Source organism: Acipenser ruthenus, chromosome 14, assembly GCF_902713425.1.
Source record: "Acipenser ruthenus chromosome 14, fAciRut3.2 maternal haplotype, whole genome shotgun sequence".
In the NCBI taxonomy this organism is placed as follows: domain Eukaryota; kingdom Metazoa; phylum Chordata; class Actinopteri; order Acipenseriformes; family Acipenseridae; genus Acipenser; species Acipenser ruthenus.
Window position 1 is genome coordinate 22,818,482 of NC_081202.1, and position 25,257 is coordinate 22,843,738.

Consider the following 25,257-nt stretch of genomic DNA (forward strand, 5'->3'; position numbering starts at 1 on the left):
ACTTACTGTCAAAAACCAGACATTGCAAACACCATAAAAAAATACAAATATGTGAATCTTCTTACTCTTTACAGTACTGTGACTGGCAGAAGAAAATGACGTGTTTAGATGCTTCCTGTTTTTTTTTATTTTTGTAACCTTGGTGTGTTGTTTGGGGAGCATGAGCGAGGGCTCCTCCCCCCTATTTCCTTCCTACCAATAACATCTGCCAAACCCTTTTTTAGCAACTGCCACTCCACCTCTGCAACGGTCTGCAACGGTCTCTCTCTGGGGGTAAGTGAAGCTAACTTCCCAACCTTAGAAGCCCAGCCGCCGCTGGCTCAGTCCTCCTCCAGGAAGGTTCTCAGCGTGCCAAGAGGGCCCCCCCCTGGCCAAATCTAACTAATTCTGTCATCTTTCCATTTTCTCACCTCTAGGTTCCCCTTGGGGGAAGTATCGGTTGCTTCCCAGCTTTGGAGACCGATCGGTTCGGTCTCACCTCCGCGAGGGCGGCTCTCTGCGAGCCAAGGGGAATCTGCCCACTCATCTCTAAGTCACAAAGCAGATCTATCCCATTAACATTTGCTGAAGTTTCTTTCTTCCCGCAGCCCTCGCTCGTGTCTAGTGAATGTTAGGTGTATGAGGATCGGCCAACAGAATCTTACTCTACTTGCAACTTATCTGGTTTTTTTCATAACCTGTGCTGCTTATAGTCTTCATTTAATAAATGTCCACAGAAATCAGAATTAATGTTACTATCTTCAGACATTATAATTACATTGACGTTATTGGCCACCTGAAATGCAAAGGATTCCCATAGTTAGTTCCTTTTTGGCTATCTCCACACAGAAATTAATATTCATGCAGAAGCATACTGAGTTGAGAGTCATTAAGGGGGAGGACAATTTCTATAAAGTAACATCTCATTTATACTAATAACATTTGAAAATCAATCAAAACCTTTATTTATCCAGATGAGTCAATTGAGAAAAAATTCTCATTTGCAATGAACACATGACCACAGAGCTAGTAGATCTGTGAAGTGAACACATACAAAAAAAATGCCTATTTGTAGAAATAGCTGTTCCAATTGATAGATTTTTGTGACAGAAATACAATGATTCTCGGTTGTAAATCTCCCTCCCGACCTGTGAGGGCGCTAAGCAGAGAGACGGGCTGGTCTGACAGTTCTTTCCCAGGGTCGGGAAGTCGGCCAGTCTGGATGAAGGCGAGACTCCGTTGCAAGAACGCATTGACCCGGAAGGGAAACGACGTGGCAGCTGCAGATTGGAGAGGCAGTTTCACTCGTTTACCAAGGGGTCATGAGTGACGGCATAAAAGGGGACGGAGAATCGTAATCTGTTCCTTCGTTTGGTTTGCATATTAAACCTGTAAGGACCCGTGGGAGACCCGGTGAGAAAAGTACCGTGAGTGTTTTGTTTTGTTTGTCTATAATTGTTTGTTTGTTATTATTAGACGGCTAACACGTTCCGGAGCTGTCGCCAAGGGCCAGCACAAAACCCGGAACATCACTTCACTTTTGTCATGAATAAACTTGTATCAGCCACCACGAGCACTACAGCACGTACCCAGGACTGATGACCGTGTTTGTACATTGTGGGAAAGATACGTGTGTTTATTATTTGGGACTGTAACCCGTTTATTTACTTCCAGTGCATTACACATTGTTGTGTATTGCCTGGAGTTATTGTTTGGTCACCACACCGGGATTAGAAGTCTCTGTTTGTTCATTGCACACTGCATCACTCCTGCACCTGTACACAATCAGCCACTTTGCCACAATGTTATGTGGAATTTATGAGAAATCAATTCCCCTGCAACTTAGATGAGAACACAATGCTTTATTTCACAATTATAGCAAATGGATTTTGATTACCACTGACCCATTATGGAATCTAACCAGAAATCTATGGATCAAAGGCTCCATATCCCATTCCAATGTAGTGAGAAATTCAACATTTGGGGATTCTCAGCACAGGCCTTCACACACTAAGCCAAACACACAGCTGGGATTCTTGTATATGTTAAATAATTATGTTTACAGATCCAAATGTAATTATAATTGGGAGTGCAATAACATACTGTAACGTTTTTAGGTTATGCCCTTAATGAATCAGACAGATGCAGTGATTGTAGCAAAAAAGGGGAATAGCCTGTGTTTATTTAGAATAGAAGGATAGAGGGGTGAAAGAGCACAGGGTAGGCAAAAGGTTAGGGGGGAGGATCGAGACACACACGCACTGGACTGTAGCTGTCGTTCCTCAGGACCTGTCCTTCGGACTCCCGTCCGACTTCCCTTCTCTCTCTCAGTTGCTCCCTCAGCCAAATAGCCGTCCGTCCTCTCCCTATCGCTCTCTCTTTCGCTTCTCTCAGCAAGGTCCCAGGGGAAATTCGTACCACGGCAGATAAGCAGCCTGTGTTGTGGCCGACTGTAGTCATAGGATGCTGGTTGGTCCTTTCTCTGTGTCACTGTTGCTGCTTATCCATTTGCCCTCGTATCCAGCCCGCAGCCCTTTTATACTGCCACACCCCTCTCACTCCTGAGAATCCGTTTCAAAGAGACATCTCGGTAGCCTCCGCCTCCTATCCAATCAACACTCTTGCCACCTGTCCATTACGGAGGTCCTCCGAGAATCTTAAAGGGGCCTGCCACCTCTCAAGATCGTTACAATACATTACATTTAAGTTGTCCTGGAGGTAGGTTTACCACCTTTTCAAAATACAAAAACGGGACACCAGGCATTTAAAAAAAATGAGGGGGGGGGGGGGGGGGTAGGGTATTGTATATGTACACATTTTATATTTAATAAAGGTAATTAAAAAAATATGTCAACTTACCAATGTGTCATTCTTTCCTGGACTTTAATCCTTCAGATTGTTTTTCAAAAGTTTGTGGATTTTTTTTTTTTTTTTTTTTAAATATAAGGTACAGTTCTCCAGAAAATTTGAAAATAATAATAAAATTAAAATAAAACCATCAGTGTTCATTTTGATTTAAATGTGTACTTCCTATCAGATCTTGAAGAGTTTGGCAAGTTGACAGATTGGTAGAACTCAAGGCAAGAGAACCGGTAGTTTAATTTTACTTGCAGTTCAGCTTTTACCAGATCCACAGAACACCGGTTTCTTTGATCCGTCCATATCATGTTCATCAAGCTGAATGCCCTTTCAGCGTAGGCATCAGAGCAAGGTATGCTGAGTACAAATGAAACCATTTTCAAAAGATGTTTCAAATTCTGCTCAGCAGCAGGGCCTGCCTTATTAAACATATTCTTCCATTTTTGGTCAGTGGTCATACTAGTCTCTGTAACACAGCTAAGTATTGGAGCAATGCTTGAAAATTCTTCGTATAGTTAATCAAAATCAAAATCAACGGGCAGTCTTTTTCCAGTGACAGTACTTCAAACGTTTTTAAAAGATTGCCATCTGAGAAGTCAAACCACTTTTCAAGATAGTTTAACGCGCTGTCGTAAAAACAGAGAATATCCTGTTCCGTCTTTTTTGCATCATTGTCTGTCAGGTTTTTCAGACCTTGTGGCAGGGCAGGGCCCTGCCTGTAAATAATAATATTATTGTTGTGTGGTGATTTGGTGGTGGTTGGCAGGGATGGGGTTAATTTCCTATCCCTGCCAAAAATACATGTGAGAATGTGGCTGGAGCTAATTGAGTAACTGATAATTGGGCTCCAGCCACATGGTATAAAAAAGGGGAAATTCCTTTGTTTGGTGGAGGTGTTTTGGGTGAGTGTTTGTTTGTGCTCTGTTTATTTTTTTGAAAAAGAAAAAGAAAAAGAAAAAGAAAAAGAAAAAGAAAAAGTGAAGTGAAGTGAAGTGAAGTGAAGTGAAGTGAAGTGAAGTGAAGTGAAGTGAAGGCTAATGCCAATGCCAATGCCCAGCCTACATTTTTGTATTTTGTTTAAACCTTTTGTTTTGGCCCTTGCGCCAGTTATTTTGTGATTGTTTTAGTATGAAAGTTTTGTTTTTGTTTAACTGTTTTATTTTTGCTCTGTGAGAGCAGTGTTTTGTTCAACTTTTTGATTTCCTTTTGTTTATTAAACTACGCAGAAGCGCTTTAACTACAGGTAGTTTAATAATATTCTGTACAGGTACTGATGGCATGAACATTTTTTTTCTTTTTTGGGGGGAGGGGGGTTTACTTCAATAAGTGTTGTTACCATCACAGAGTTAGTCTGTAACAATTTTTTTTTTTTTTTTTTGTTCCTGGGTTGTAAGTGTTATTTCCTAATTGCTTATGCCTCAAAAGTATAGAAAATGGCTATCATTCCCCACAAACTTTGCTTTTGTGACCAGGACAGTGATATTTTGAAATGTACCTATTTCCAATAAGAAAACGAATTTGTGTCTTTTCGTTCACATAAAGTCAGAAAAAAACATATGAATCCAAATTAACATGTATTTATACTAAAGTAATACGAAAATGACTACAAAAGATTTAGAAGTGAGTAGTTTTTCGAGATTTACGATTATACTGTAAATCACTTTCACGAATCAGCCCCCAAATGTAGTCTCCCATCATGTTCTCGTTATACTGTCCTTGGTAGTGGCGTTCAAAGTCCAGTATATCCTGGTGGAAGCGCTCGCCTTGCTCCTCCGAGTACGCTCCCATGTTCTCCTTGAATTTATCAAGATGAGCATCAAGAATATGGACTTTGAGGGACATCCTACAGCCCATTGTGCCGTAGTTCTTCACCAGAGTCTCAACCAGCTCCACATAGTTTTTGGCCCAGGAAGCCCCGAACCACTGCGACAAAGCTGTTCCAAGCCGCTTTCTCCTTACTAGTGAGCTTCTTGGGGAATTCATTGCACTCCAGGATCTTCTTTATCTGTGGTCCGACGAAGACACCGGCTTTGACCTTTGCCTCAGACAGCTTAGGGAAGAAGTCTTGAAGGTACTTGAAGGCTGCCGACTCCTTATCTAGAGCTCTGACAAATTGTTTCATAAGGCCCAATTTGATGTGCAGTGGTGGCATCAGCACCTTCCGGGGGTCCCAGCCATACTCATCATACTTCAAGGCATCCAGCAAGGTCTTGATGCTGTTGTAATCCTCTTTGAGGTGCACCGAGTGAGCCAGGGGAAGAGACGGGTACTTGTTACCATTATGGAGCAGCACGGCTTTGAGACTCCTGGATGAGCTGTCAATGAAGGACAGTATAACGAGAACATGATGGGAGACTACATTTGGGGGCTGATTCGTGAAAGTGATTTACAGTATAATCGTAAATCTCGAAAAACTACTCACTTCTAAATCTTTTGTAGTCATTTTTGTATTACTTTAGTATAAATACATGTTAATTTGGATTCATATGTTGTTTTTTTCTGACTTTATGTGAACGAAAAGACACAAATTCGTTTTCTCATTGGAAATAGGTAAATTTCAAAATATCACTCCTGGTCACAAAAGCAAAGTTTGTGGGGAATAATAGCCATTTTCTATACTTTTGAGGCATAAGCAATTAGGAAATAACACTTACTACCCAGGAACAAAAATTGTGTTACATAGTGTAATAAAGGCAGCAGGTCTGCTTGACAGCACACTATCCTAAGCACTTCTGCAATATAATGCATTTGAATGCTAAAATGTGCAATCTCCATTTTTGTACTTGAGAAAAAAACATTTGCATTCTTTTTTTTTATTAATGGATTTAATTTAATGTTTGTCGACTGGAACACTCAATGCTGGATAATGGTATAAAAAAACCCTACTTTTTATGTTAAAGTGAATATTTACAGGTGTGGGAGTTTAATAAAACAAAGCTTACTTTGTTTTGTTTAATATTGCCATTACTTTGAATAATTTATTTAGGCTTGTATGCAACTTTAGCATACAAATAGTTTTAAGCATCGCTCCTCAGAAATTGCAAACAAAATACTCCCATCAAACATGGCTACACAATGTTTCTTACTCTGACATAATGTTCTCCTGACCCCATGCAGAGCCACAGTGGTCATGTGCAAATTGACTCTGTAGCGATCAGGTAGGCATGCACAGGTACCATTGAGATTACTGACAGACAGATAGGCTAAACACCCCTTCAGACATGTAAAGGCCTTCTGCTGTGCTAGTGTCTGAAATAGCCATTATTTAAATACTGAGTCTGTATATTAACTTATAATTGTCTGGGATGTGGAAATAATTAATTTGACAGTGCCGGAACTTCTTGAATAAATATTAACATTGTACTGTATTTAGTCTCTAGCTAACAAAATATGCAACAAATCGAGTATTTTATATGGAAAAATAAGTTCATTGACGAATACAAAAATAAGGAACTATATCGAATTATTTGTATTTGCAGTCTACCAGAATAACTACGACTGGATGACAAATTAACTGAATATTATTAATATGTAAAGAAACTTTATGTAAAGTTAAAATCTTAATCTTATTGCAAGCCTTTCAACAGAAGGAATAACGTGTCTTTGTGACATGAGGTGTCATCAATTTTCAAAATGTATTTTAAGACCTATACATGTACCGACATGTAACAAAAGCTAAACATATTTAAATATGATTTGATATAAGTTCCATCATATCTTTGCAGAGCCACGACTCAAATTTTCTGATGCATTATTAAAAACAAACAATACTTTACATAGCTTTTTAAGAAGCATTGTGTAGCCATGCTTGAAGGGGATATTTTGTTTACAATATCTGAGGAGAGATGCTTAAAATAATGTTCATGCTAAAACTGCATATATGAGAAATGAATATGAGAAAGTAATAGGAATGTTTAACAGAACCTAGGTAAGCTCTATTTTGTTTAACTGCCACACCTATAAATATTCACTTTAAGATTGATGTATATATAGGCTTGTGGTAAGGTGGCAGTTAAGGCTGGTCAACAGCAGGAACAGCAAACCCAGACTCAGTAAACTGCAGTTCAACTCTTTAGCACACCTTTTTAACAACAAAAGGTATAAACAAACAAAACAAATCATTTAAACAAAACTGCATCCAGACTATGGCTATCTTAGTCCATAAACTAACCTCTATCTCTCTTTCTACACCTGTTCAAGCTTGGGGACACCTTCGCTGCACTGAACTGCCCTATCTCTCCTAACTCTGCCCGCTGTCCAAAAAAACATTTCTTTGTTCTCTTTCATGGTATGGGACCAGGGGTTAATTGGCAATCAATAAATCAAATTACCACCTGGCTACATTCCACACTTTTTTAATTAATGCATATCGTGTAGCTGTGTAAAAATTGCCTTCTTAGCGCCAGGCTGTTCCCCTACTCTTCAGCCAAGATAGCTGCCAGCCACAAAAACACAGTTTTAACTGTGCAGGGCCTCTGCCCTGTCACAGAAATATACAGTACTGACCTTTTAAAAACAAAAAAAATTGTTATTAATATGGATGCAAAGACAAAAAACTGTGTTTGTAACTATGGTACGGAATCAGTACTATTCTATATTGTGTATTCTATATTGTGATTGATGCAATGACGGTGCATTCAAATGAGGCCAATTTAGATTCTTAAATAAATAGCTTATATTTTTGCTTGAACTTCTGTTCTTAATATTGTGGTTATTGATACATGCACAATACATTAAACTGTATTTAATTTAAAGAGGGTAACTTTCTTTTCTGTTATACCTTTCTTTTTTTAATTATGGTAAAACAAATGATAAACCTAAGTTTCTTGTTTGTTTGTCTGAGTTATCTCTATGTGTTGTATCCCTGGTTTGGCCTTGCAAAAGTGTTTACTCTTTGTTAAGGCCTACTCAGCCTGAAACTTGAAGGCAAACCTTTGCTGTGTCTTTAACATCGATCAGGTGAAAATGTTAATGAGGCCACACCCTGGATGCTTGGCCGACAGCTTGCAGTGATGTTGGTGTGGAACCTCCGTGCAAAACATGGCATCAAAATCACCTAAAAGAGCACTGTCTGATTGCCCCTGTTTGTGCTCATTAAACACCACTTTACATATGTTTGATTCACCTTTATGCTGACAAGAAATATACCTACAGCTATTTAAATCAACTTGATTGCTTGTTAGACTCCAAGTGGGTGTGTGCAGTTCAGAAGTTACACCAAGTTTATATTTAAGCAGATATTGTGACACTACTCAATCACTACTGGTTTACAACTGTAAATTAATCATTTTTGTCATCATGTATTATAAAGAAATGATGATTGAGGTTTGGCAACCCCTGCATGGTTTGTTATAAATATAGCACTAGAAGGCTTTACACCTAATCTAGTTGCATTTTCTGAATATGAAAGCTTTAATATATATATATATATATATATATATATATATATATATATAAACAGCACCTAATTATATATATATATATATATATATATATATATATATATATATATATATATATATATATATATATATATATAATTAGGTGCTGTTTTTTTAAAACAATAAAAAAACACTGTTTTACATTTCAACACTACCTTATAGTTTCATTTATAAAAGGGCCCATTCACCAAGCTTTATGTTGTGTTTTTTTTTTAAAGTCTGTTTTAATTCATTAAAACATCAGACTTTATTTATTTATTTTAAAAACCTTTAAAAACATTCTTTAAATAATGGAATAATGGAATATGGCCCACAAAATTTGCCTGGGGTATACTTTAAAAAGTTATGAGCTAAAAACATACAGATTTGAATCTGACTACTCATGCAGGAGTTTAAACATGAACTTTCCTCCTAGGTTGACAAAGGAGGGAATACCTTCATGTTTTAAAACCACTGGTCCTGAAGCCTTTTTATTATTCATGAAGGCCTGAACGTCTGGATACATGACATTACCCTGGAGCCAATCCAAAGGCCTTATAGTAGACTGCCTTCCTGACAAATCTTGTGCTGCTGTAATTTAAAACCATCTGCTTCCCTCCCTGCTCCAGTGCAAGTTGAAGGAGAACGTCTCTCATGACCAAACAAAGAGCAGGGAAGAGGGACCAACCTGAGTGCAGCCAGAGAGGTCCAAGTAGATGAGTTTGTGGCAGCCTTTCCCTGTGGCCAGGTACTGTAACCCTTTATCTGTGAACTTCCTGCAGTAGGCTAGGCTGAGGTACTGTAAATTTAGGCAACACCTTCAACAAGGGAAAAGAATACATGTTTAAGGTAGGATGTTCAGATCAAACACGTTTGAAGTCTATGGTTTTCAAAAGTTGCAGACATGAGCAGAAATTAATCTACTGTATTTTTGGTAATGCTTTGTCGTGCAGGGAAGAGAGTATGGTAAAAGTAAAACATACTGTAAATGATAAGTCAGAAAATCTCAGAAAACATACTTAATCTGCATATTTGTATTCCTTTCAATAATTTGCAAACTGGCTTTTGCATGGAATGGTGTTTTAAGCTCATAGGCATAATATCAAAGAAAGCAGGCAGTTTATTTTGTTTAGTTTTTTTTTTTGCTGAAGATACTACTTGTTGACGTTTTTACAAGCAGCAGTTTGAAATGAGGGTTAACAGAGAACAGGACCCTTCTGTATCAAGGATCAAGGAAACCGCTTCAGATTAGACAGGCAGTTAACTGGAAGAGAGCGCTGCATCTGGTCTGTGAAGTGTTTAAAGTTGTTATGCACACCAGAAGCAAAAAATAGTATTTTGCTTGGTGTTCTTTTCCAGTATTTTTTTCCACTGTCCATGTTTCTTTTTTTATGTTCTAATAAATAAGGATACTAAAAAATTCAAAAGAATTCCTGGAGTCAGTGGAAAGTTGTTTTTTTTTTCTTACAATCGCAAATGCCTGTAATTAATGCAGACTCTGTAAGCAAGGGTGTTGCAGAGCAATGTAAGCACAGTGTAACATTATTTTAAAAATAATCCGAGACACTGCTTATTAAATCAGCTTTCTGGTGTTAGGTAAGAGCTTATTTTAAGTCCAATCATGATAAAATTAAATAAAAAGTTGCTTTTTCTTTTTGGTTTGTTAACTCCTGACCAATGAAGTTTTGTATATAGTCTAAAGCTGCTTTGCCGCCTAGTGGTAGATGCTGGTAGGTGAACTGAATTTAGCACAGTTGGGAGAGCTATATTATTTATTTCAATTCGAAGACGACTACCAAAACATTACATATGGGATATGCCTGCCTATTGGTAGGTATTTTCTGACCTCTCTATACCAGGGCTGCCGATAGGCCCCTTCCTGGGATGACGCCCTCTGTCCCGCCTACAGAAGGATTAAATAATCAAACCACAGAAGCCATGTTCTCTTTTTGCCTCTCAAGATGGTAAGGTAAGACCATCTGTGTTGGTATCTGAGCGTATTGTGAAAAATAACTTTTGAGTCAACTGCAGTTCCCTTGCCTTTCAGGCTGAAAGCTGGCTTGCCGCTTTCATGGAATCAATAACTCCTGATTCAGCCTTTTTCTTCTTTCTTCATCAGCAACCTGTCCGCTCTCGCGTTGCAGGCTGCTGCTTCCCGATATGTTGTACGTGAGTCAACTGCCTGTGCAGTATTGAGTTAAAGGAGTGAGTGTTGTTGTTTTTTCCAGCCTTCACTCGTGTGAGAGCACGTCCTCCACCGGGGCTAGGCTCTGCTATACCCCGCTGTTGAGCGACTCAGCTAGCTGCCGAGTGGCAGTTTAAATATATATAGAAACATATATATATATGTGTGTCCCCTGGTATACGCTATGTGCTAACCACATGTGTGACTACATGTGGTTAGGGTAGGCAGCGCTGCTTCAGCTGCCCCCCGGTGCTTCGGTACCTCGATGCACGCTCAGCCCTTGGTACTTCTATGCCTTGGTGCGCACGGTGCTCGGTGCACACAGACCCGCCGCGGCTTTGGCCTGTGTGTCTCCCCTGGTGCATGCTACGCACTGACCAGGTGGCTGACTACACACGGTTAGGGCAGGCACCGCTGCATTAGTTGCCCCTAGTGCTTCGGTACCTCAGTGCACGCACAGACCGTGGTACTTCGGTGCCTCGGTACACACGGTGCTCGGTGCACGCGGTGGTCGGTTCACTCAGCGCACGCAGTGCTCGCATGGTTCTTAGTGCAGTCATTGCGCATGACGCTCGGTGAGCATAGCGCTTCGGTGCATGCGGTACCATGGTGCATACGGTGCTCAGTACACTCATTGCGCACGGCGCTCGGTGCCCTCAGTGCGCATAGTGCCTCGGTGCGTACACTAGCTGGTGCACATGGTGCTCGGTGCATGTGGTGCTCAGTGCACTTGTTGCATGCGGTGCTCGGTGCACTCGGCATACGTAGCACCTTGGTGCTCGGGGTGCTTGGTGCGCACATTGCCTAGTGCACTCGCCACTCGGTACAAGGCGTTCCGCTTGGGACCTCCCCCCTTCCGAGGAGTCACACACACATCCAGGACGGACACTCTTCAGGTATCGGTACTCCAGAAAGAAGTGGCCACCTTGCTGTGCAAGCGAGCCATTCGTCTCGTAGACCCCACTTCCTGCGGAGAGGGGCTCTACTCGAGATATTTTCTGGTACCCAAGAAGGACGGCGGCTTTCGCCCCATCCTAGACATGAGATTCCTCAACAAGTTCTTGAAGGAGAGGAGGTTCCAAATGTTGACGTTCCCATTCGTCCAGAGCACAGAAAGTACCTCTGCTTCGCCTTTCAGGGAAGCGTTTACGAGTTCTCTGTGCTGCCGTTCAGCCTCTCCCAAGCTCCTTGTATGCTCTCAAAGTGTGTGGACGCTATCCTGGCCCCCCGGCTGACAGTGTCTCACAAGTGCTCCGTGGCCCTGCGATGGTGGAGGATGCCCTCTCACCTGCGCGAGGGCGTGCGGATGGGAGTGGTGTTAACTTGCCAAATGGTGACGACGGACGCCTCCAACTTGGGTTGGGGGGCAGTCTGGGAAGGCAGAGGAGTCTGCGGCACCTAGTCGGGCCATTGGATAGTCCTGCACATAAATATGCTGGAGCTGCAGGCTGTTTTCCTGGCTCTCCAGCACTTTCTCCCGGTGTTGCATGGAAATCATGTGCTGGTCTGAATGGACTACACATCAGTGGTGGCGTATGTGGCCTCCGGTCCGTGGGAGTGCATCGCATCACCTTCTGGCTCCTGAATTGGGCACAACGGAACCTGCTGTCCCTACGGGCGACGCATCTCCCTGGAGTTTTGGAAGGCGCAGGTCGATCTCTTCGCCTTGGCGGAGACGACACATTGCCCTCTGTGGTATTCCCTCCTCTGCTTACGCGGTCCACTCGGCGTAGACGCCCTAGCCCACAAGTGACCCAGGACGCTTCTTTGCGCGTTCCCGCCAGTACCGCTGCTCCCGGCCTTCTTGGAGAAGATCCGGTTTGAGAAAGCAGCAGTTCTCCTAGTGGCCCCTCGGTGGCCCAGGAGAATCTGTTTCTCAACCCTAAGTCAGCTCATACAAGGCCAGCCCTGGGAGATCCTGCTTCGCCTGGATCTCCGCAGTCAGACGAGAGGCACTCTCTGGCATCTGGAACCGGGCAGGTTCCATTTTTGGGTCTGGCCCCTGAATGGGACCGCTGGACAGCCCTAGGGCTATCAGACATGGTTGTCGGTACTCTGCAGAGCACTAGGGCAGACTCCACTAGGTCGCTGTACGCCTGTAAGTGGAAATATTTTCAGAATTGTTTGACTAGAAGTCATGATCCAGTTTCTTGCCCCATGCCAGTTATCTTCAAGAGCTGCTTGATGCTGGTAGGTCACCTTCCACTTTGAAGGTGTATTTAGCAGCTATCTCTGCATGCCATGCCCCTGTAGATTCAGTATCTCCGGGTGCTCATTTTTTGGCTACCTGGTTTCTTAAAGGTGCTTGGCAGTTACACCATCCCAGGAGGGCCATTTTCCTTGAATGGAGCCTAGATGTTGTACTGGAGGCTCTCACGAAGGCCCCGTTTGAGCCCATACACTCCATAGAGTTGAAGCATCTGTCTATGAAGACAGCCTTCCTCTTGGCTATCACCTCTGCAAAGTGGATCAGTGAGCTACAGGCGCTGTCTGTGCACAGCTCCTGTATGCGGATTTGGGATAATGGTAGCAAGGTGTCACTGCGTACAAACCCTGCTTTCTCCCCACATGAATCAGTCTGTGGAACTGGAGTCTTTCCATCCACCTCCTTTTTCTTCGGAGGAGGATAGGAGATTGAACTTCCGCTGCCCAGTGAGGGAACTGAGATGTTACGTGGCTAGAACAAGAGCTCTGCATCATTCTGATCAGCTCTTTGTTTGTCACGGTTTATGGACCCTAGGCCAGCGCCTCTCAAAACAGCGAATGTCCTGCTGGATTGTGGATACAGTCTCTGCGGTGTATGACAGTGCTGGCTTACCCCCACCTGAGCACTGTACTAGAGGGTTGGCTACATCTTGGGCTCTCTTCAGAGGGGCCTTACTGTCTTATGTATGTACGGTGGCTAGCTGGGCTATGCCGCATACATTCTCCAGGTTCTACCGCTTGAATGTGGTAGATCCTTCTTTGCCTTCAATAGGCACGAGGGTCCTTGAGGTTGCACGCTCGTACCGCTAACCTAGGGTTAAGCGGTGCTGATGCGTCCCTCGTGTGCTGCCGTTCCTTCTCCTTCGCGACGGCTCTGGTATACATTTCCCATATGTAATGTTTTGGTGGTCGTCTTCAAATTGAAAGGGAACATTAGGTTACATACCATAACCCTGGTTCCCTGAAAGAGAAGATGACCACCAACCAGCGAGGTCGCATCCGTAGCTTCCGTGGTTTGAATATTTAATCCCACTGTAGGCGGGACAAAGGGCGCCATCCCAGGAAGGGGCCTATCGGCAGCCCTGGTATAGAGAGGTCAGAAAATACCTACCAATAGGCAGGCACATCCCGTACGTAATGTTTTGGTGGTCGTCTTCTCTTTCAGGGAACCAGGGTTACAGTAAGTAACCTAAAATTATTAATGGTTTAACCCTAATAAGAATGTTCTAGCAAATCAGTGGATAGCCACCAATGCTTTAATTAAATAAATCCAATGAGCTACTGACAGGAATTAGGTGTGGTAAAGCAATGGAAGACTGCATAGTTAAGTGTGAGTCACTAGGAGTATACTCACTTGGATGTAAAGCAAACAATGCTCCAAAAAGACTGATAGTCCCAGGGACGAAACTAAACCAGTTCAGTGAGGTCTGTTCAGATTATCTAAACTATCATTGGTTAAATTAAATTAGGACCAAACCTGTAATTTGACTTACTTTTAAAGGCAAAAGTAAATTTGAAACTATTTAAACAACAGCAGCATTTAGATTCACCACTGTTTAGATCAATTGGATAAACCTCGGTGTGTCTCACATAGAAAACACAAACAGGATTAGTATGTAATTGTGTCATTTTCTGTTACCTGTCAGTAAACTTTCAAAAAAGGACACATTTTGGTTTATCAGAAAAAAAAATGAACTGACAGTAAATGTGAAATTGCTGTTAAAAAGAAACACAATGATCAGGTTTTGTTGCTGTGCATTAATACCTTGACAGCATTCTGAGAGTCCCATTAGTCACGTTTGTGTAAGACAAGTTGAGGTACAGGAGTGCGGGGCAGCCCTCCAAAATCAGTCTCATGATTTCATCCTGAGGTCAAGAGAAATATTGTAAATTTAAACCAGGGATTAAAACTGGTAAGTAATCTGACATTCCTGCATTGTTATTTAAACCTTCAACAATTTAAAATTAGGCCTATGTTAACCTTTTCACTTACCAAATAAAACCAATGATTGTTATTACATCCCTTAAAAATGGTATGTGCTCAGCAGCACGTAATACACAAAAAAACAATTATACTGTACTGGTGCTGTTTTATTCTGACACATCTAGATAAATATAAATAAAGAGGGTATGGAGCAACATTGTAATGCATCCTGCAGATCAGGTTGCACAAAACTCCCTTAATTTAAATTTCCAATTAGTTTTCCCCTTAACTGTTTCTTGAATTTTAAACATGTTGCAATGTCATTTATTAAAGTTGATGCCATAGATAGGGAGAATTTATCTTTAAGTGTTATGATTAAACTTAATTCCTATTGTGTTTTATGCAACTTTGTAAAGGCTTCTGGATCTTTTTTTTCTGTAAAATGCACTGGAGCATTGCATAATGAATATCCCTTAGTGCATCAATTTGATAGACCACATTTGCCAGCTGGAGTACAGTAACTTTTTTCTTAATTAACAAGAATTGTGTATAATCTATTTTACCATGTGCTGTACATATGGAACAGTCTGCTTGTACTGGCTTTTCATTTTGCCATGTATGAATTAGTCATTTAGATGATGCTTTTGTCCAAAGCTACTTACAGAGACTATAAGGTGAACTATGCACCACAACTGCTGCTGCAGAGTCACTTACAACAGGACCTCAGGTTTGCTTCTCATTTAATAATAATTGGTATTTGGTATTCATATTACAGAATGTACTTACATTTATACTTGCACACTCTGAAAGATTTAGGTCCTGCAAATTTCTGCATTCACCTAGAAGACACAAGACACAAAAAGCCATGTTATCCTTCCACCTGAGTTATCCAAAATGGCCTTGCTGGGATAGATGGCAGCATTCAGGAATGGAATTACAAAATGTTATCCATTAATAATCACCCCCAAGACACCAGCCTCTGGAATGTGAACCTTTTTGAATTAGACCTAATTTTCAATAATATTTAATGAACATGTCCCCTTTACTCCAATAAGATTATATTTTATGTGTTTAGTTCAAAAGCAATAAGATTTTTGGAACTGGAATAAAAGGTTTGTTGTCTGGTGCAGGGGGCACATTTCTCAAATGGCATATGTTAACAGTATATCGTATGACAGTGATAACTGCAGTCAGATTATATGTTATAGTTATATGTAATCAGATGTTTGTAACAATGTTTTGGTTTGTGGTTTCAGATTAAATGTCCTAAACTAGGAAATCATGTCTATTAATTGTAAATCTTAACATTTTGTTATGTGTATCTGACTATGTTATACAGGACTATAAAATAAAAGTCATACAGGTGGGTTCCTATACAGGTTTGCTGCTCAATTAACTGATACTGATCAGCCTGTATTCTGACAAACAAACAGAAGCACGTTTTTAATATTTAATTAATAGTTCTTTTTTTAAGTAACACAGAGAGGCAGATGAATGATGCATTTTGGTACAGGCATTGAACATAGCTAGATCCTGTACCTATGTTGGCTTTATAGCTGCTCATAGTTAATTTGCACATATTGGCTTCAACAGCACCCCAGAAATTGTCCTTTCTGCCTCACTGTGTTCCTCATATTATTATTATTATTATTATTATTATTATTTATTTCTTACCAGACGCCCTTATCCAGGGCGACTTACAATTGTTACAAGTTATCACATTATTTTTACATAAAATTACCCATTATACATTTGGGTTTTTACTCGAGCAATCTAGGTAAAGTACCTTGCTCAAGGGTACAGCAGCAGTGTCCCCATCTGGGATTGAACCCACGACCCTCCAGTCAAGAGTCCAGAGCCCTAACCACTACTCCACACTGCTGCCCTAGTACCAAAATCAGCATGTTCCATCAGCAAAAAAGAGTATTAAACTGAATAGAAGATTCTCTGATGTGATTTATCCCAAATGCTATTAGGATGTCAGAACTCTGCATTAGTATTTGTTGTAAACATAACTGTTTCTTCTTTACAGGGAGTGCAGCTGCATCTCGTCATTTCTTAAGACAATTACTTTAGGTTATCTGGTCTCACATTTCAGAGGGATTCCTTTGCCATTCCATCGGTCACAGTTAACCAGAGCAGCTGGATATCAGGATGCAAGTAGTTACTGTGTTACTGATCCTGTTCTTCTGCGGGTCTGCTGAATTCAGGAGGTCAAAAAATGGTGGGTTGAAAAGCAGAGTTAACATAGCAGTGCCCAGGGCCCTTAGGAGGAGTATGGTCAAGCGGTTTGCTGCAGCTGAGTGCAAAGAGTATTCTGAGCTCAATGAAAAATACCTGGACTGCCAAGACAGAAAGCTGACTCAGGTTTCAACTCACTGGCCTGAGGACATTCTCCACATGTTGCTGGCGAGAAACAGGATGCGAAGGCTGGAGGATGATATGTTTGCAAGGTTTAAACATTTAAAAAGCTTGGATCTGCAGCAGAACGACATCTCTGTGATTGAAGAGCGTGCCTTTGCAGGTTTAAATAAATTGACAATACTGTTGCTTCAACATAACCGGCTGCAGGTGGTTACTGAGGAGGTGTTTATCTTCCTACCTCAGCTCAAGTACATGCGCATCTATGAGAACCCTTGGGATTGTAGCTGTGAGCTGGACAGCCTGGTCAGAAAGCTCCAAGTCCCAAGCAATCGGAACCTAGGAAACTATGCAAAATGTGTCTCGCCCAAAAATCTAAAAGATCAGAAATTAAAGAAGATAAAGCCTGAGTTGTTATGCCCAGAGTTGGAAGGGACAGATCCAAATCAGCCTCAAAACCAGGTTATTGGCCCTGCTTTTGTCATCAAAGAGGTTGATTCCACAGTCTGCCATACCTACATGTTCCCCAACATTCTACTAGACTGCCACAACAAAGGTTTGTCTATATTATGTTTATACTTTACATTGATTTTGTTGTTAATATTTTTCACAATATCAGTACATACTATAAATAATATTTTGCTCTAAAATTATAATATCTCAGTCTTTGATGTACAGCTTTTTTCAATGGCCTTGTAGCAGAGCAGAGACTCTGCACATGTGTGTGTGTGTGTGTGTGTGTGGGTGTGTGAGTTTGGAGGCTGGCGGCCATCTTGGTGACCAAACAGCCTTGAATCAAGATGGCCACCATTTGCACAGCCACATGGTTTTGATTGTTTAATTGTTTGAGTGAGTGTGTCATGAAGAGAGAGCTAGAGAGAGGAAAAGAAGGAAAGATAGACAGAAAGAAAGAAAGAAAGAAAGAAAGAAAGAAAGAAAGAAAGAAAGAAGTGGGGATAGCCAAAGCTTCTGTGCTGTTTTGTTTATTTTTATTTGCATTTTTTTCACCTGCAGTTTAGTGCTGGGTCAGTAGGGGGCACTATCCCACTTCTTACACCACATATTGTATCGCCCCAAGGTCAAGGCTGGTCTGCACCCTTGAAATAGTAGACCCAGACAAGGAAACTGCACTTTAAGTGCTTCCTGCGCTCTTTTATTCTCAAACACAAAACTGGAACAAAACTAAATAAAACAAACAAAACCACGTGGCTGTGCAAATGGTAGACTCCAGGCTGTTCCTTCCCCAAATGAGCACAGACATGTGCAGAAACTCTGCTCTGCCACAGGTCTGGAATGAAATGCACTCAAACAGCTAGTTTCACAGATCCTGATGGAAGAAATCTTAGACCATGTTACTTAAAATGAGATTAGTGCTAATCAAGGGTCCGTGAAACCGGCTGTAAAACTCAAATTACGTTTCCTGTTGTTCTTTACGCTCATTTAAACCCAGCAGTTAAGGATACTGAAAATGTTTTCTTTGTCATGTTGCAGTCTTGTTAAACAAATTAAGCATTACATTTCAGCCCAAACTGTTTCTTGATAACTGAGAGCTAACAACCTAAACTGTGACTATCTAATACTAGGATCCTTCCCATAACACTGCTTTCAGTGTATTTGACATATGTTAGCAATCACAGTAAACTTGTGTTTGTATCAGTTGCCTAAGAGTTTTAAAAAAGAAAGGTAGGATCTAGTTCAAGGTAATTCTCCATTTTCCAAATAATGTCCTAAAGTGCTAGACAGTTACACATGCTTATTTCCAAAAAACATAACAGACACTCATTAAAATGTATGTGAAGCTTAACGAAGTTTTGTGCCATAGCATTGCAATATAATAATTTAACTACCAGATTAAATTACAAATGAATTAAGATGAAATGCATTCAATCTTAACCGATCAGATACACTTGCTTAGCCTCTTGATACTATAAGGTCATTCTAATATACTATCAGGGCACACTGATAATGCAGCTTGTTTATAAAGCATAGTGTTCAAGTTTTTTTTTAAACAAGATTGTTTAAAAAAACTGGAAAATATATTTTCTGCTGTTTTTTTTTAATTACCACATCTCTTTAAAGTAAGTTAGTTGTCCAAACTTAAGTGGAAACATACAATAGTTACCAGATACACAGGCGCCAGTGATGCTTTGCAACAAAATAAACTCTTTCAACATGTGATATTCATTTATATGATACTCAATTTAGCAATGTGGCTGAATAGCCATATATATATAGAGAGAGAGATATATATAGATAGATAGATAGATAGATAGACAGATACACACACACAACATCATGCAAAGTACAGTTTTTTATTTCATACTTGATTGTCTCTGCCATTCTTTCATACATTCTGTAATGCCAGCATTGTTCTTCTCATTTCTGATATTGTAATTTACATTACTGATAACCACTGTGGCAAACTTATTTTTCAACTTGTCAGGGAACCATTGCAACCATTGCACAGATTGAAGACTAGGTCAAATTGCTAAATATCTATAGTTTTTGTAAATTTTCAAGAAACAAAGTTTAGGTTAGGTTGTTAGCTATCAATTTTTTCACTTAAGTGGGATAGTGTTGGAGTAAGTTAGAAATATTTGAACGTTCAGTGAAAGAGAGAAATGTAATGCTTATTTTGCTTTACACTACTGTAAAATGAAGAGAGAAAACTTTTTTCATTACCTTTTAACACAGTCCTTGACAATTGAACCTTTATTTTCCATCTAAATTTGATCAGTGTAATGGTACAATAGTATTATTTTGACTATAAAAAATAATCTCTTGATGCAAAAAAATAATAATAATTTGATACTACAGCTAAGAGATTTTCAGTTAACAGATGTTGATGCAATGACACAATGCTTTCTGCTCTGCTGTATCAGCATGGTATGAAACCTAAAGCCTGGACCTGAAACAATACATAATGCCAACAGCAAAATCTGGAAGTTGTTTGGAGAACTTCATTACCGTATTACATATATCAAAGTGTCTCCAAAATGTAATTTTCTATTTACCTGCCCCATTATAGCAGTTAGTTTAGCACATCGATTAGAAAACATAACAAGAAATAAAGAGTGAATGTTGTTTCCACCCTCTCCTTCAGTTTTGATGATAATTGTACTATTTCTGTGAGTTCTTTTTTTTATGTCAAACAGCAGTTCAATTCACCAAATTAAAATATGATGCAAGTCTGATACTGTACATAGCCATTTGGTCCTGAATGATGAATGGGAGTTATGTGTTATATTCATTCAACTCAACATCCTGAGTAGCAGTGTACTGTACTGGCAAAGTACTTTAGCTAACTTCTTGCCCACAGGGTGACTGAAAGACCAATCAGTACAGCAGCTGTTTTTATATATGTATTCTCTAGTACATGTGCCTGACAAGTACAGATTGTAGCACTATGTTATACTCATTAAAACTTGATTATCATGAATATATATTATTAAATAATCACGCATAAAAACTACCTGTCAAAAGTTAACTTCAGATGACATGGATTGCTAGCTTTCTCTTTGGAGATGTACAGGACCTATGTACATGAGGTCCCTGCACTGGGTCTCTTTTTTGTGCTTGTCAACATGACACATCCTGACTGGATGCCAAGAGAAGCATGAATATCCAGGTGGTGCATGATTATACTGCTATAGGTTCTACAAAGCCAGACAAAGAACAATTAGGATAAACAATTATTGCCTTTTAAATGTCATTAAGTGCTATTACTTGAATGCATGTCTGAAAAATTATATTCCTTACCTGTAATAATTTTAATAACAATGTTAAAACAACAAAACTTCTCATTCATACGTTTGACATCATAATAGTTTAATTGATGCCCTACTGTTCATTGGTACACATTTAGGAATAGGATTTGACTAAAAGTTTCAAATTGGAAACATGCTTCAGGGAATGCATTTCTTTCATGCCAGTGAAAGGAAAGAATAAAATATAATGTAAACATGTACCCACAGATGTTCTTCATTATAGAAAGCTATGTTCTTCATGAGATGATTAACCTGGGGGGTATAGAGGTGGGGAGATGAAGAGGAATAAGTGGCTTGGGCTCAAGACCTCAGGAGAGGCATATCATCCTGTACTGCTATCTCTTCCTCTGAATACTTACTTACAGTTCACACATACCTGGGGAAGTTTGGCAAATGTTTTAAGCTTTTCTTTTCTGATGGGTTCCAATGCTTGTGCTTTCTGTAAGCTGAAAGCCAAACTCTTTTCTGGCCTCTTTTTTGTATGTCAAAGCCATATGTGAGGTCATGACGTTCTTGCCAGCAAAAAATGCCAAAGATCCTGCCAGAACATGCAGCTCGAGCAGAAATGATTGGACAAGAATTTAAAATTAAGAAAACCCTGTCCTCAACCCAGCATCAAGTGCCAGCACAGTAACTTGCAATATTAATATATATTGCTATATTAATTATCTGCAGCTGTTTAGATATTTAAAAATAGATTAATAAAAATAGATTCCCTGACACGATACAGTATCCCAGCATGTGCACAAGGTTGTTTTCCAGTTAAAGAATGCGAACAGGATATCTTTACATTATTCATAAGCTCAGATTGACCCCAGAACATAATGGCTCTTGTGTTATCTCCATTCAACCCTGAAATAGAAGCTGACATTCAAAAATGACCCTTCCTATAAATCAAGACTTACAAATGAAAGAATCCCTGTTCTCATGAGGCATGTATTCAAATATGCTGATACTTTTGTCCAGAGTGACTAATCTCCTACTTTCTTTTGGGTGGTGTTTTATAAAAAAAAAATACTGAAGATGTTCTTTCTCAATTAAAATGTAGGCTTTAAAAATTACTATTTGCATTTTATAAAACCATGGTGGTTCCAATCGTTGAACATTGGAGTGTACTTTTTAAAAACCAAACAATACCCCCCTCCCCCCCCCCACCCCCATTTACAAAGTCAGTGATGAATAGGGATGGTCATCCTATCCCTGCCAGGTTCCCCATTAATGGATTAATGAGTTCACAAATTTCATTAATTTTTTTACCCTTAGATTCTTCTCTCTGCTGAGTTATTTTAAGTACATTTCCAGATCTGCTGGGTATCAGACATGCTTAATCAGTATTGTGACACCTTGTTAAATATTAACTTGCTCACTGGGAGAAATACACATGCATTAATATACTTGTTAAAGCTATTGTAATATTTGTATTCTACTAGATCTGAAGAAAGTTCCAGCTGACATCCCACCAGATGCTGTTAAAATTGACCTCTCTGGAAACAAAATCAAACACCTAAAGTCCAAGGAATTCGTAGGATTGAAGGACTTGAAGACATTGAACCTTAGCAGGAATGCCTTAGAATACATTGACACAGGTATGCAAAGTATACTCCACTCCGCCTCCGTTTAGAGTTTTTAATTATCCACATTAGATGTTGCAGCACCTTTCTATATTACTGTAAAACTGTAAGTTAATTGAAAAATAATTAAAGCAGCAGAAAAGCTTGTGTGAAATTATGTTTTTAGTTACAGCATTTGCAATATCATGAAAAACAAATTTACTGTTAACGTATCCTCAACGTGATTTGACGAATGAAAATAAAATGCACAAACAATATTAACGTTTTATGGAACAACAATGTTAAGAGGTGATATCTTTCTAATAGGGCAGCAGTGTGGAGTAGTGGTTAGAAAGTTTAAGTTTTTTTTTATTATTTATTAATTTTGTATTATAAATATGGTGGTTTCAGATGTTTACATAAAGGTAATAGAAACCTTTTTATGTTAACATTCCATGACATCCTGGGCCAGATGTATTAAACTATTGTTACAGAATTCCCAACAAACAACTTCACCACATTTTTAAATGAACATTGGGATAATAGTAAATAGTTTTGTAAACATCTGGCCTTAGGGTATATTAAGTTTGTGAATGATATTAAACTTCATGTGCAACAAACATACACTAATAACAGTACACTAACAAACTGTAGATTAGTGCAATCTAATTTCAGATGCACAAAGAAAAAGTACGCAGATAACAATACCTGCCATTCATAAAGCTGCACAGTTGTTAATATTTTTCTAATTTTAAAATTGTTAAACAAGCATTCAATTTAAAAACACAAAACACAACATTTAGTAAACTTGTTGCTTTTTCTAACAGTTGCCTTTTCGGGTCTTCTGCAATTGAGAGAACTGGACCTGTCAAACAATGGCTTACATTACATTGAATATGGAGTATTAGAGGATCTCTACTTTGTCCAAAAACTGTGGGTGGGAAATAACCCTTGGAGATGTGATTATAACATTCACTACCTGGATTACTGGCTGAAACATCACCGCAGCGTTCAACACACTGGCTTGATTTGCACGACGCCGGAGGAATTTAAAGGCTGGTCTGTATATAATTATGTTAAAAGCTACAACGAAGAATGCCCGAAAGAGAAACCGATATCAGAGTCCGATACAACTCAGGATGGAAATGCAGATGCAGAAGAAGTGGAAGAAGGACAGATCAATCAACCACAGCATTTAATTGGACCAAAAGAGAAAGATATGTACACATTTATCAGATTAACATAATTAGACATTTTAGACAACATGTAAGATTGATTTTCAGCTTTATTTTTAGTTGTGCAACTTTTAGAAATATTCTAATTCAGTCTATATCAGATAGCAATCTGATTCCTATTTGTTTTGCATTTTATTTTTTTAACTTTTTTTCACTAAAACTAGAGTTAAAGGCTGTTTTTTATTGTAATTTGTACTGCACAGTATCCATAAAAAAGAATATTTGATTTTTGTCATACTTCATGTTGTGTTGTTTGTTTTAAAATAATACATCTATATATTTTAGAACCAGTTCAATAATATTTAGCAGTATATTAAGTCAGGCTGCTCTTTAAAACAAACAGATTCAGTATCTGGTAATGGTAAAATCTTTGTAAAATAAATCAACTATTTATCAACTTGATTTTAGTCTTATATAACAACTGCAGTAAAACCATTTGAATTTGCCTCTCATGAAAATCTTGGAATCTTGGCTGTTTTGAATGAAAGTTTTAAAGGAACTGAAGGAGCCCTGCAAAATGTCTTTAACCAAATCTCCTTGCACCTCTCCTTTCTCTCATCTCTTATTCATACTGGCCTCAGTCAGTCCTTGTTACTGTAATGCAGCTCTTACATATGCAAGGTTTACTATGTTGCTTGATATAGAAAAAATATTGTCACAGTAAAGTATGGGTAGCGTTTTTAAAACATAATATTTTGATTGTTTCATGCCAATGGGAGTTTGTTAACAGTATTGTGTAAAACCTAAGTTCACATTATGCCATCACTGGCTGAAGTTAAATATACAGTTATTCACATTCTGTTCACATACTAAGAACAAAATTATTGATTACGTTCAGTTCAAAAGATTCATGGGGATTCAAATATTCTTTAGAAATCTTGAGATGAGTTCTTGAGAAAGAGTGATAGTGATGCTGCATGTCATGCTGTTACATTGTACCAAATAAAAATAAAAAACACACTACCTGTTTTAGATTTCCAGGACATTGTTCTTTCAGTGTCAAGTGCATCTAATAGCACCAGCACACAACTTAAATGGAAATACATTTAAATCACTTTGGTCTGGACTGGTGACTAAAAGAGGCAATAACAATTATCTAATTGATTTATTATATTAACAGCTGGTGCCCATTAAAAGGCATATCACATAGTAATGCTTTTATTACAGACAAAGGGACAACTGGAACAGGCCTTGGGTCATCTCTGGGCCATCTAGCGCACAGAGATCCAAATAGACTGCTTGACAAGGTAATAGTTTTGTCAGATATGATTCAGCTTGGCTACTTTTACACTTCACACAGCCAAATTCTGCCACATGAGAAAAAACTGGCAGGATAAGCAATAGCATGTTTTCAAATCCTAATAAAGCTAAACCAGTACCTAAGACCTCTACTTTTACCAGAGGTTTGATAGAGAAAAGGGACAGCGATACCATGGAATCATCACCCAGAAGAAGCACCCCCTGCCAATCCAACAGAGGAGTATTGACACGGATAAAACAGAAAAAAAACAGCAACAGCACCTATGATCCCCACTATCCTGGAAGGCGTCAAAAGCATTAACTCCAGTAAAAGCCCTGTATCATGTTGAAAGAGTATTAACATTGTTATATGAGATGAATTATTTCTTTGTTATTTTCCTTTTTAACTGCAGTATCAGTCGCCAAACAGCATCAAACCTATACAGTACTACTCATTATTTAAAGTGTTGGTTAACTTATGTTTGGAGAATGTGATGAGTCTGGACAAGTTATACCCCAGTGTAATAATGTTG

The 25,257-nt window shown here is 39.2% G+C and overlaps 2 protein-coding genes across 4 annotated transcripts in view; one reads left to right on the forward strand and one right to left on the reverse strand.

The window, feature by feature from the left end:
• The window catches only part of fbxl13 (F-box and leucine-rich repeat protein 13), a 55,423-nt gene that overhangs the window by 16,244 nt on the left and 13,922 nt on the right, over positions 1–25,257 (reverse strand). For both annotated transcript variants that reach the window (XM_034032154.3, XM_034032155.3), the window contains 3 exons: positions 15,359–15,411; positions 14,414–14,514; positions 8,947–9,076 (listed from right to left, as the gene is read on the reverse strand). In XM_034032154.3, coding sequence (XP_033888045.1) covers positions 8,947–9,076; positions 14,414–14,514; positions 15,359–15,411 — 284 coding nt within the window. The remainder of the gene's footprint in view (positions 1–8,946; positions 9,077–14,413; positions 14,515–15,358; positions 15,412–25,257) is intronic.
• Positions 8,888–23,720, forward strand: LOC117419424 (leucine-rich repeat-containing protein 17-like). 2 transcript variants are annotated; one of them, XM_034032156.3, is made up of 4 exons: positions 8,888–9,006; positions 16,605–17,489; positions 22,131–22,286; positions 23,078–23,720. In XM_034032156.3, the coding sequence occupies exons 2-4, from the start codon at positions 16,727–16,729 to the stop codon at positions 23,494–23,496; spliced, it is 1,338 nt and encodes a 445-aa protein (XP_033888047.1). In that variant the 5' UTR covers positions 8,888–9,006; positions 16,605–16,726; the 3' UTR covers positions 23,497–23,720. The 2 variants fall into 2 exon arrangements, with proteins under 2 accessions (XP_033888047.1, XP_058842113.1); XM_058986130.1 differs by having other exon boundaries at positions 8,996–9,107.

Bases quoted from the DNA above. Each gene is read 5' to 3' on its own strand.
- LOC117419424 (XM_034032156.3), top strand. From the start codon at position 16,727: ATGCAAGTAGTTACTGTGTTACTGATCCTGTTCTTCTGCGGGTCTGCT. The intron at 17,490-22,130 runs GTTTGTCTATAT...GTATTCTACTAG, and splicing joins ACTAGACTGCCACAACAAAG to ATCTGAAGAAAGTTCCAGCT. The intron at 22,287-23,077 runs GTATGCAAAGTA...TTTTTCTAACAG, and splicing joins CTTAGAATACATTGACACAG to TTGCCTTTTCGGGTCTTCTG.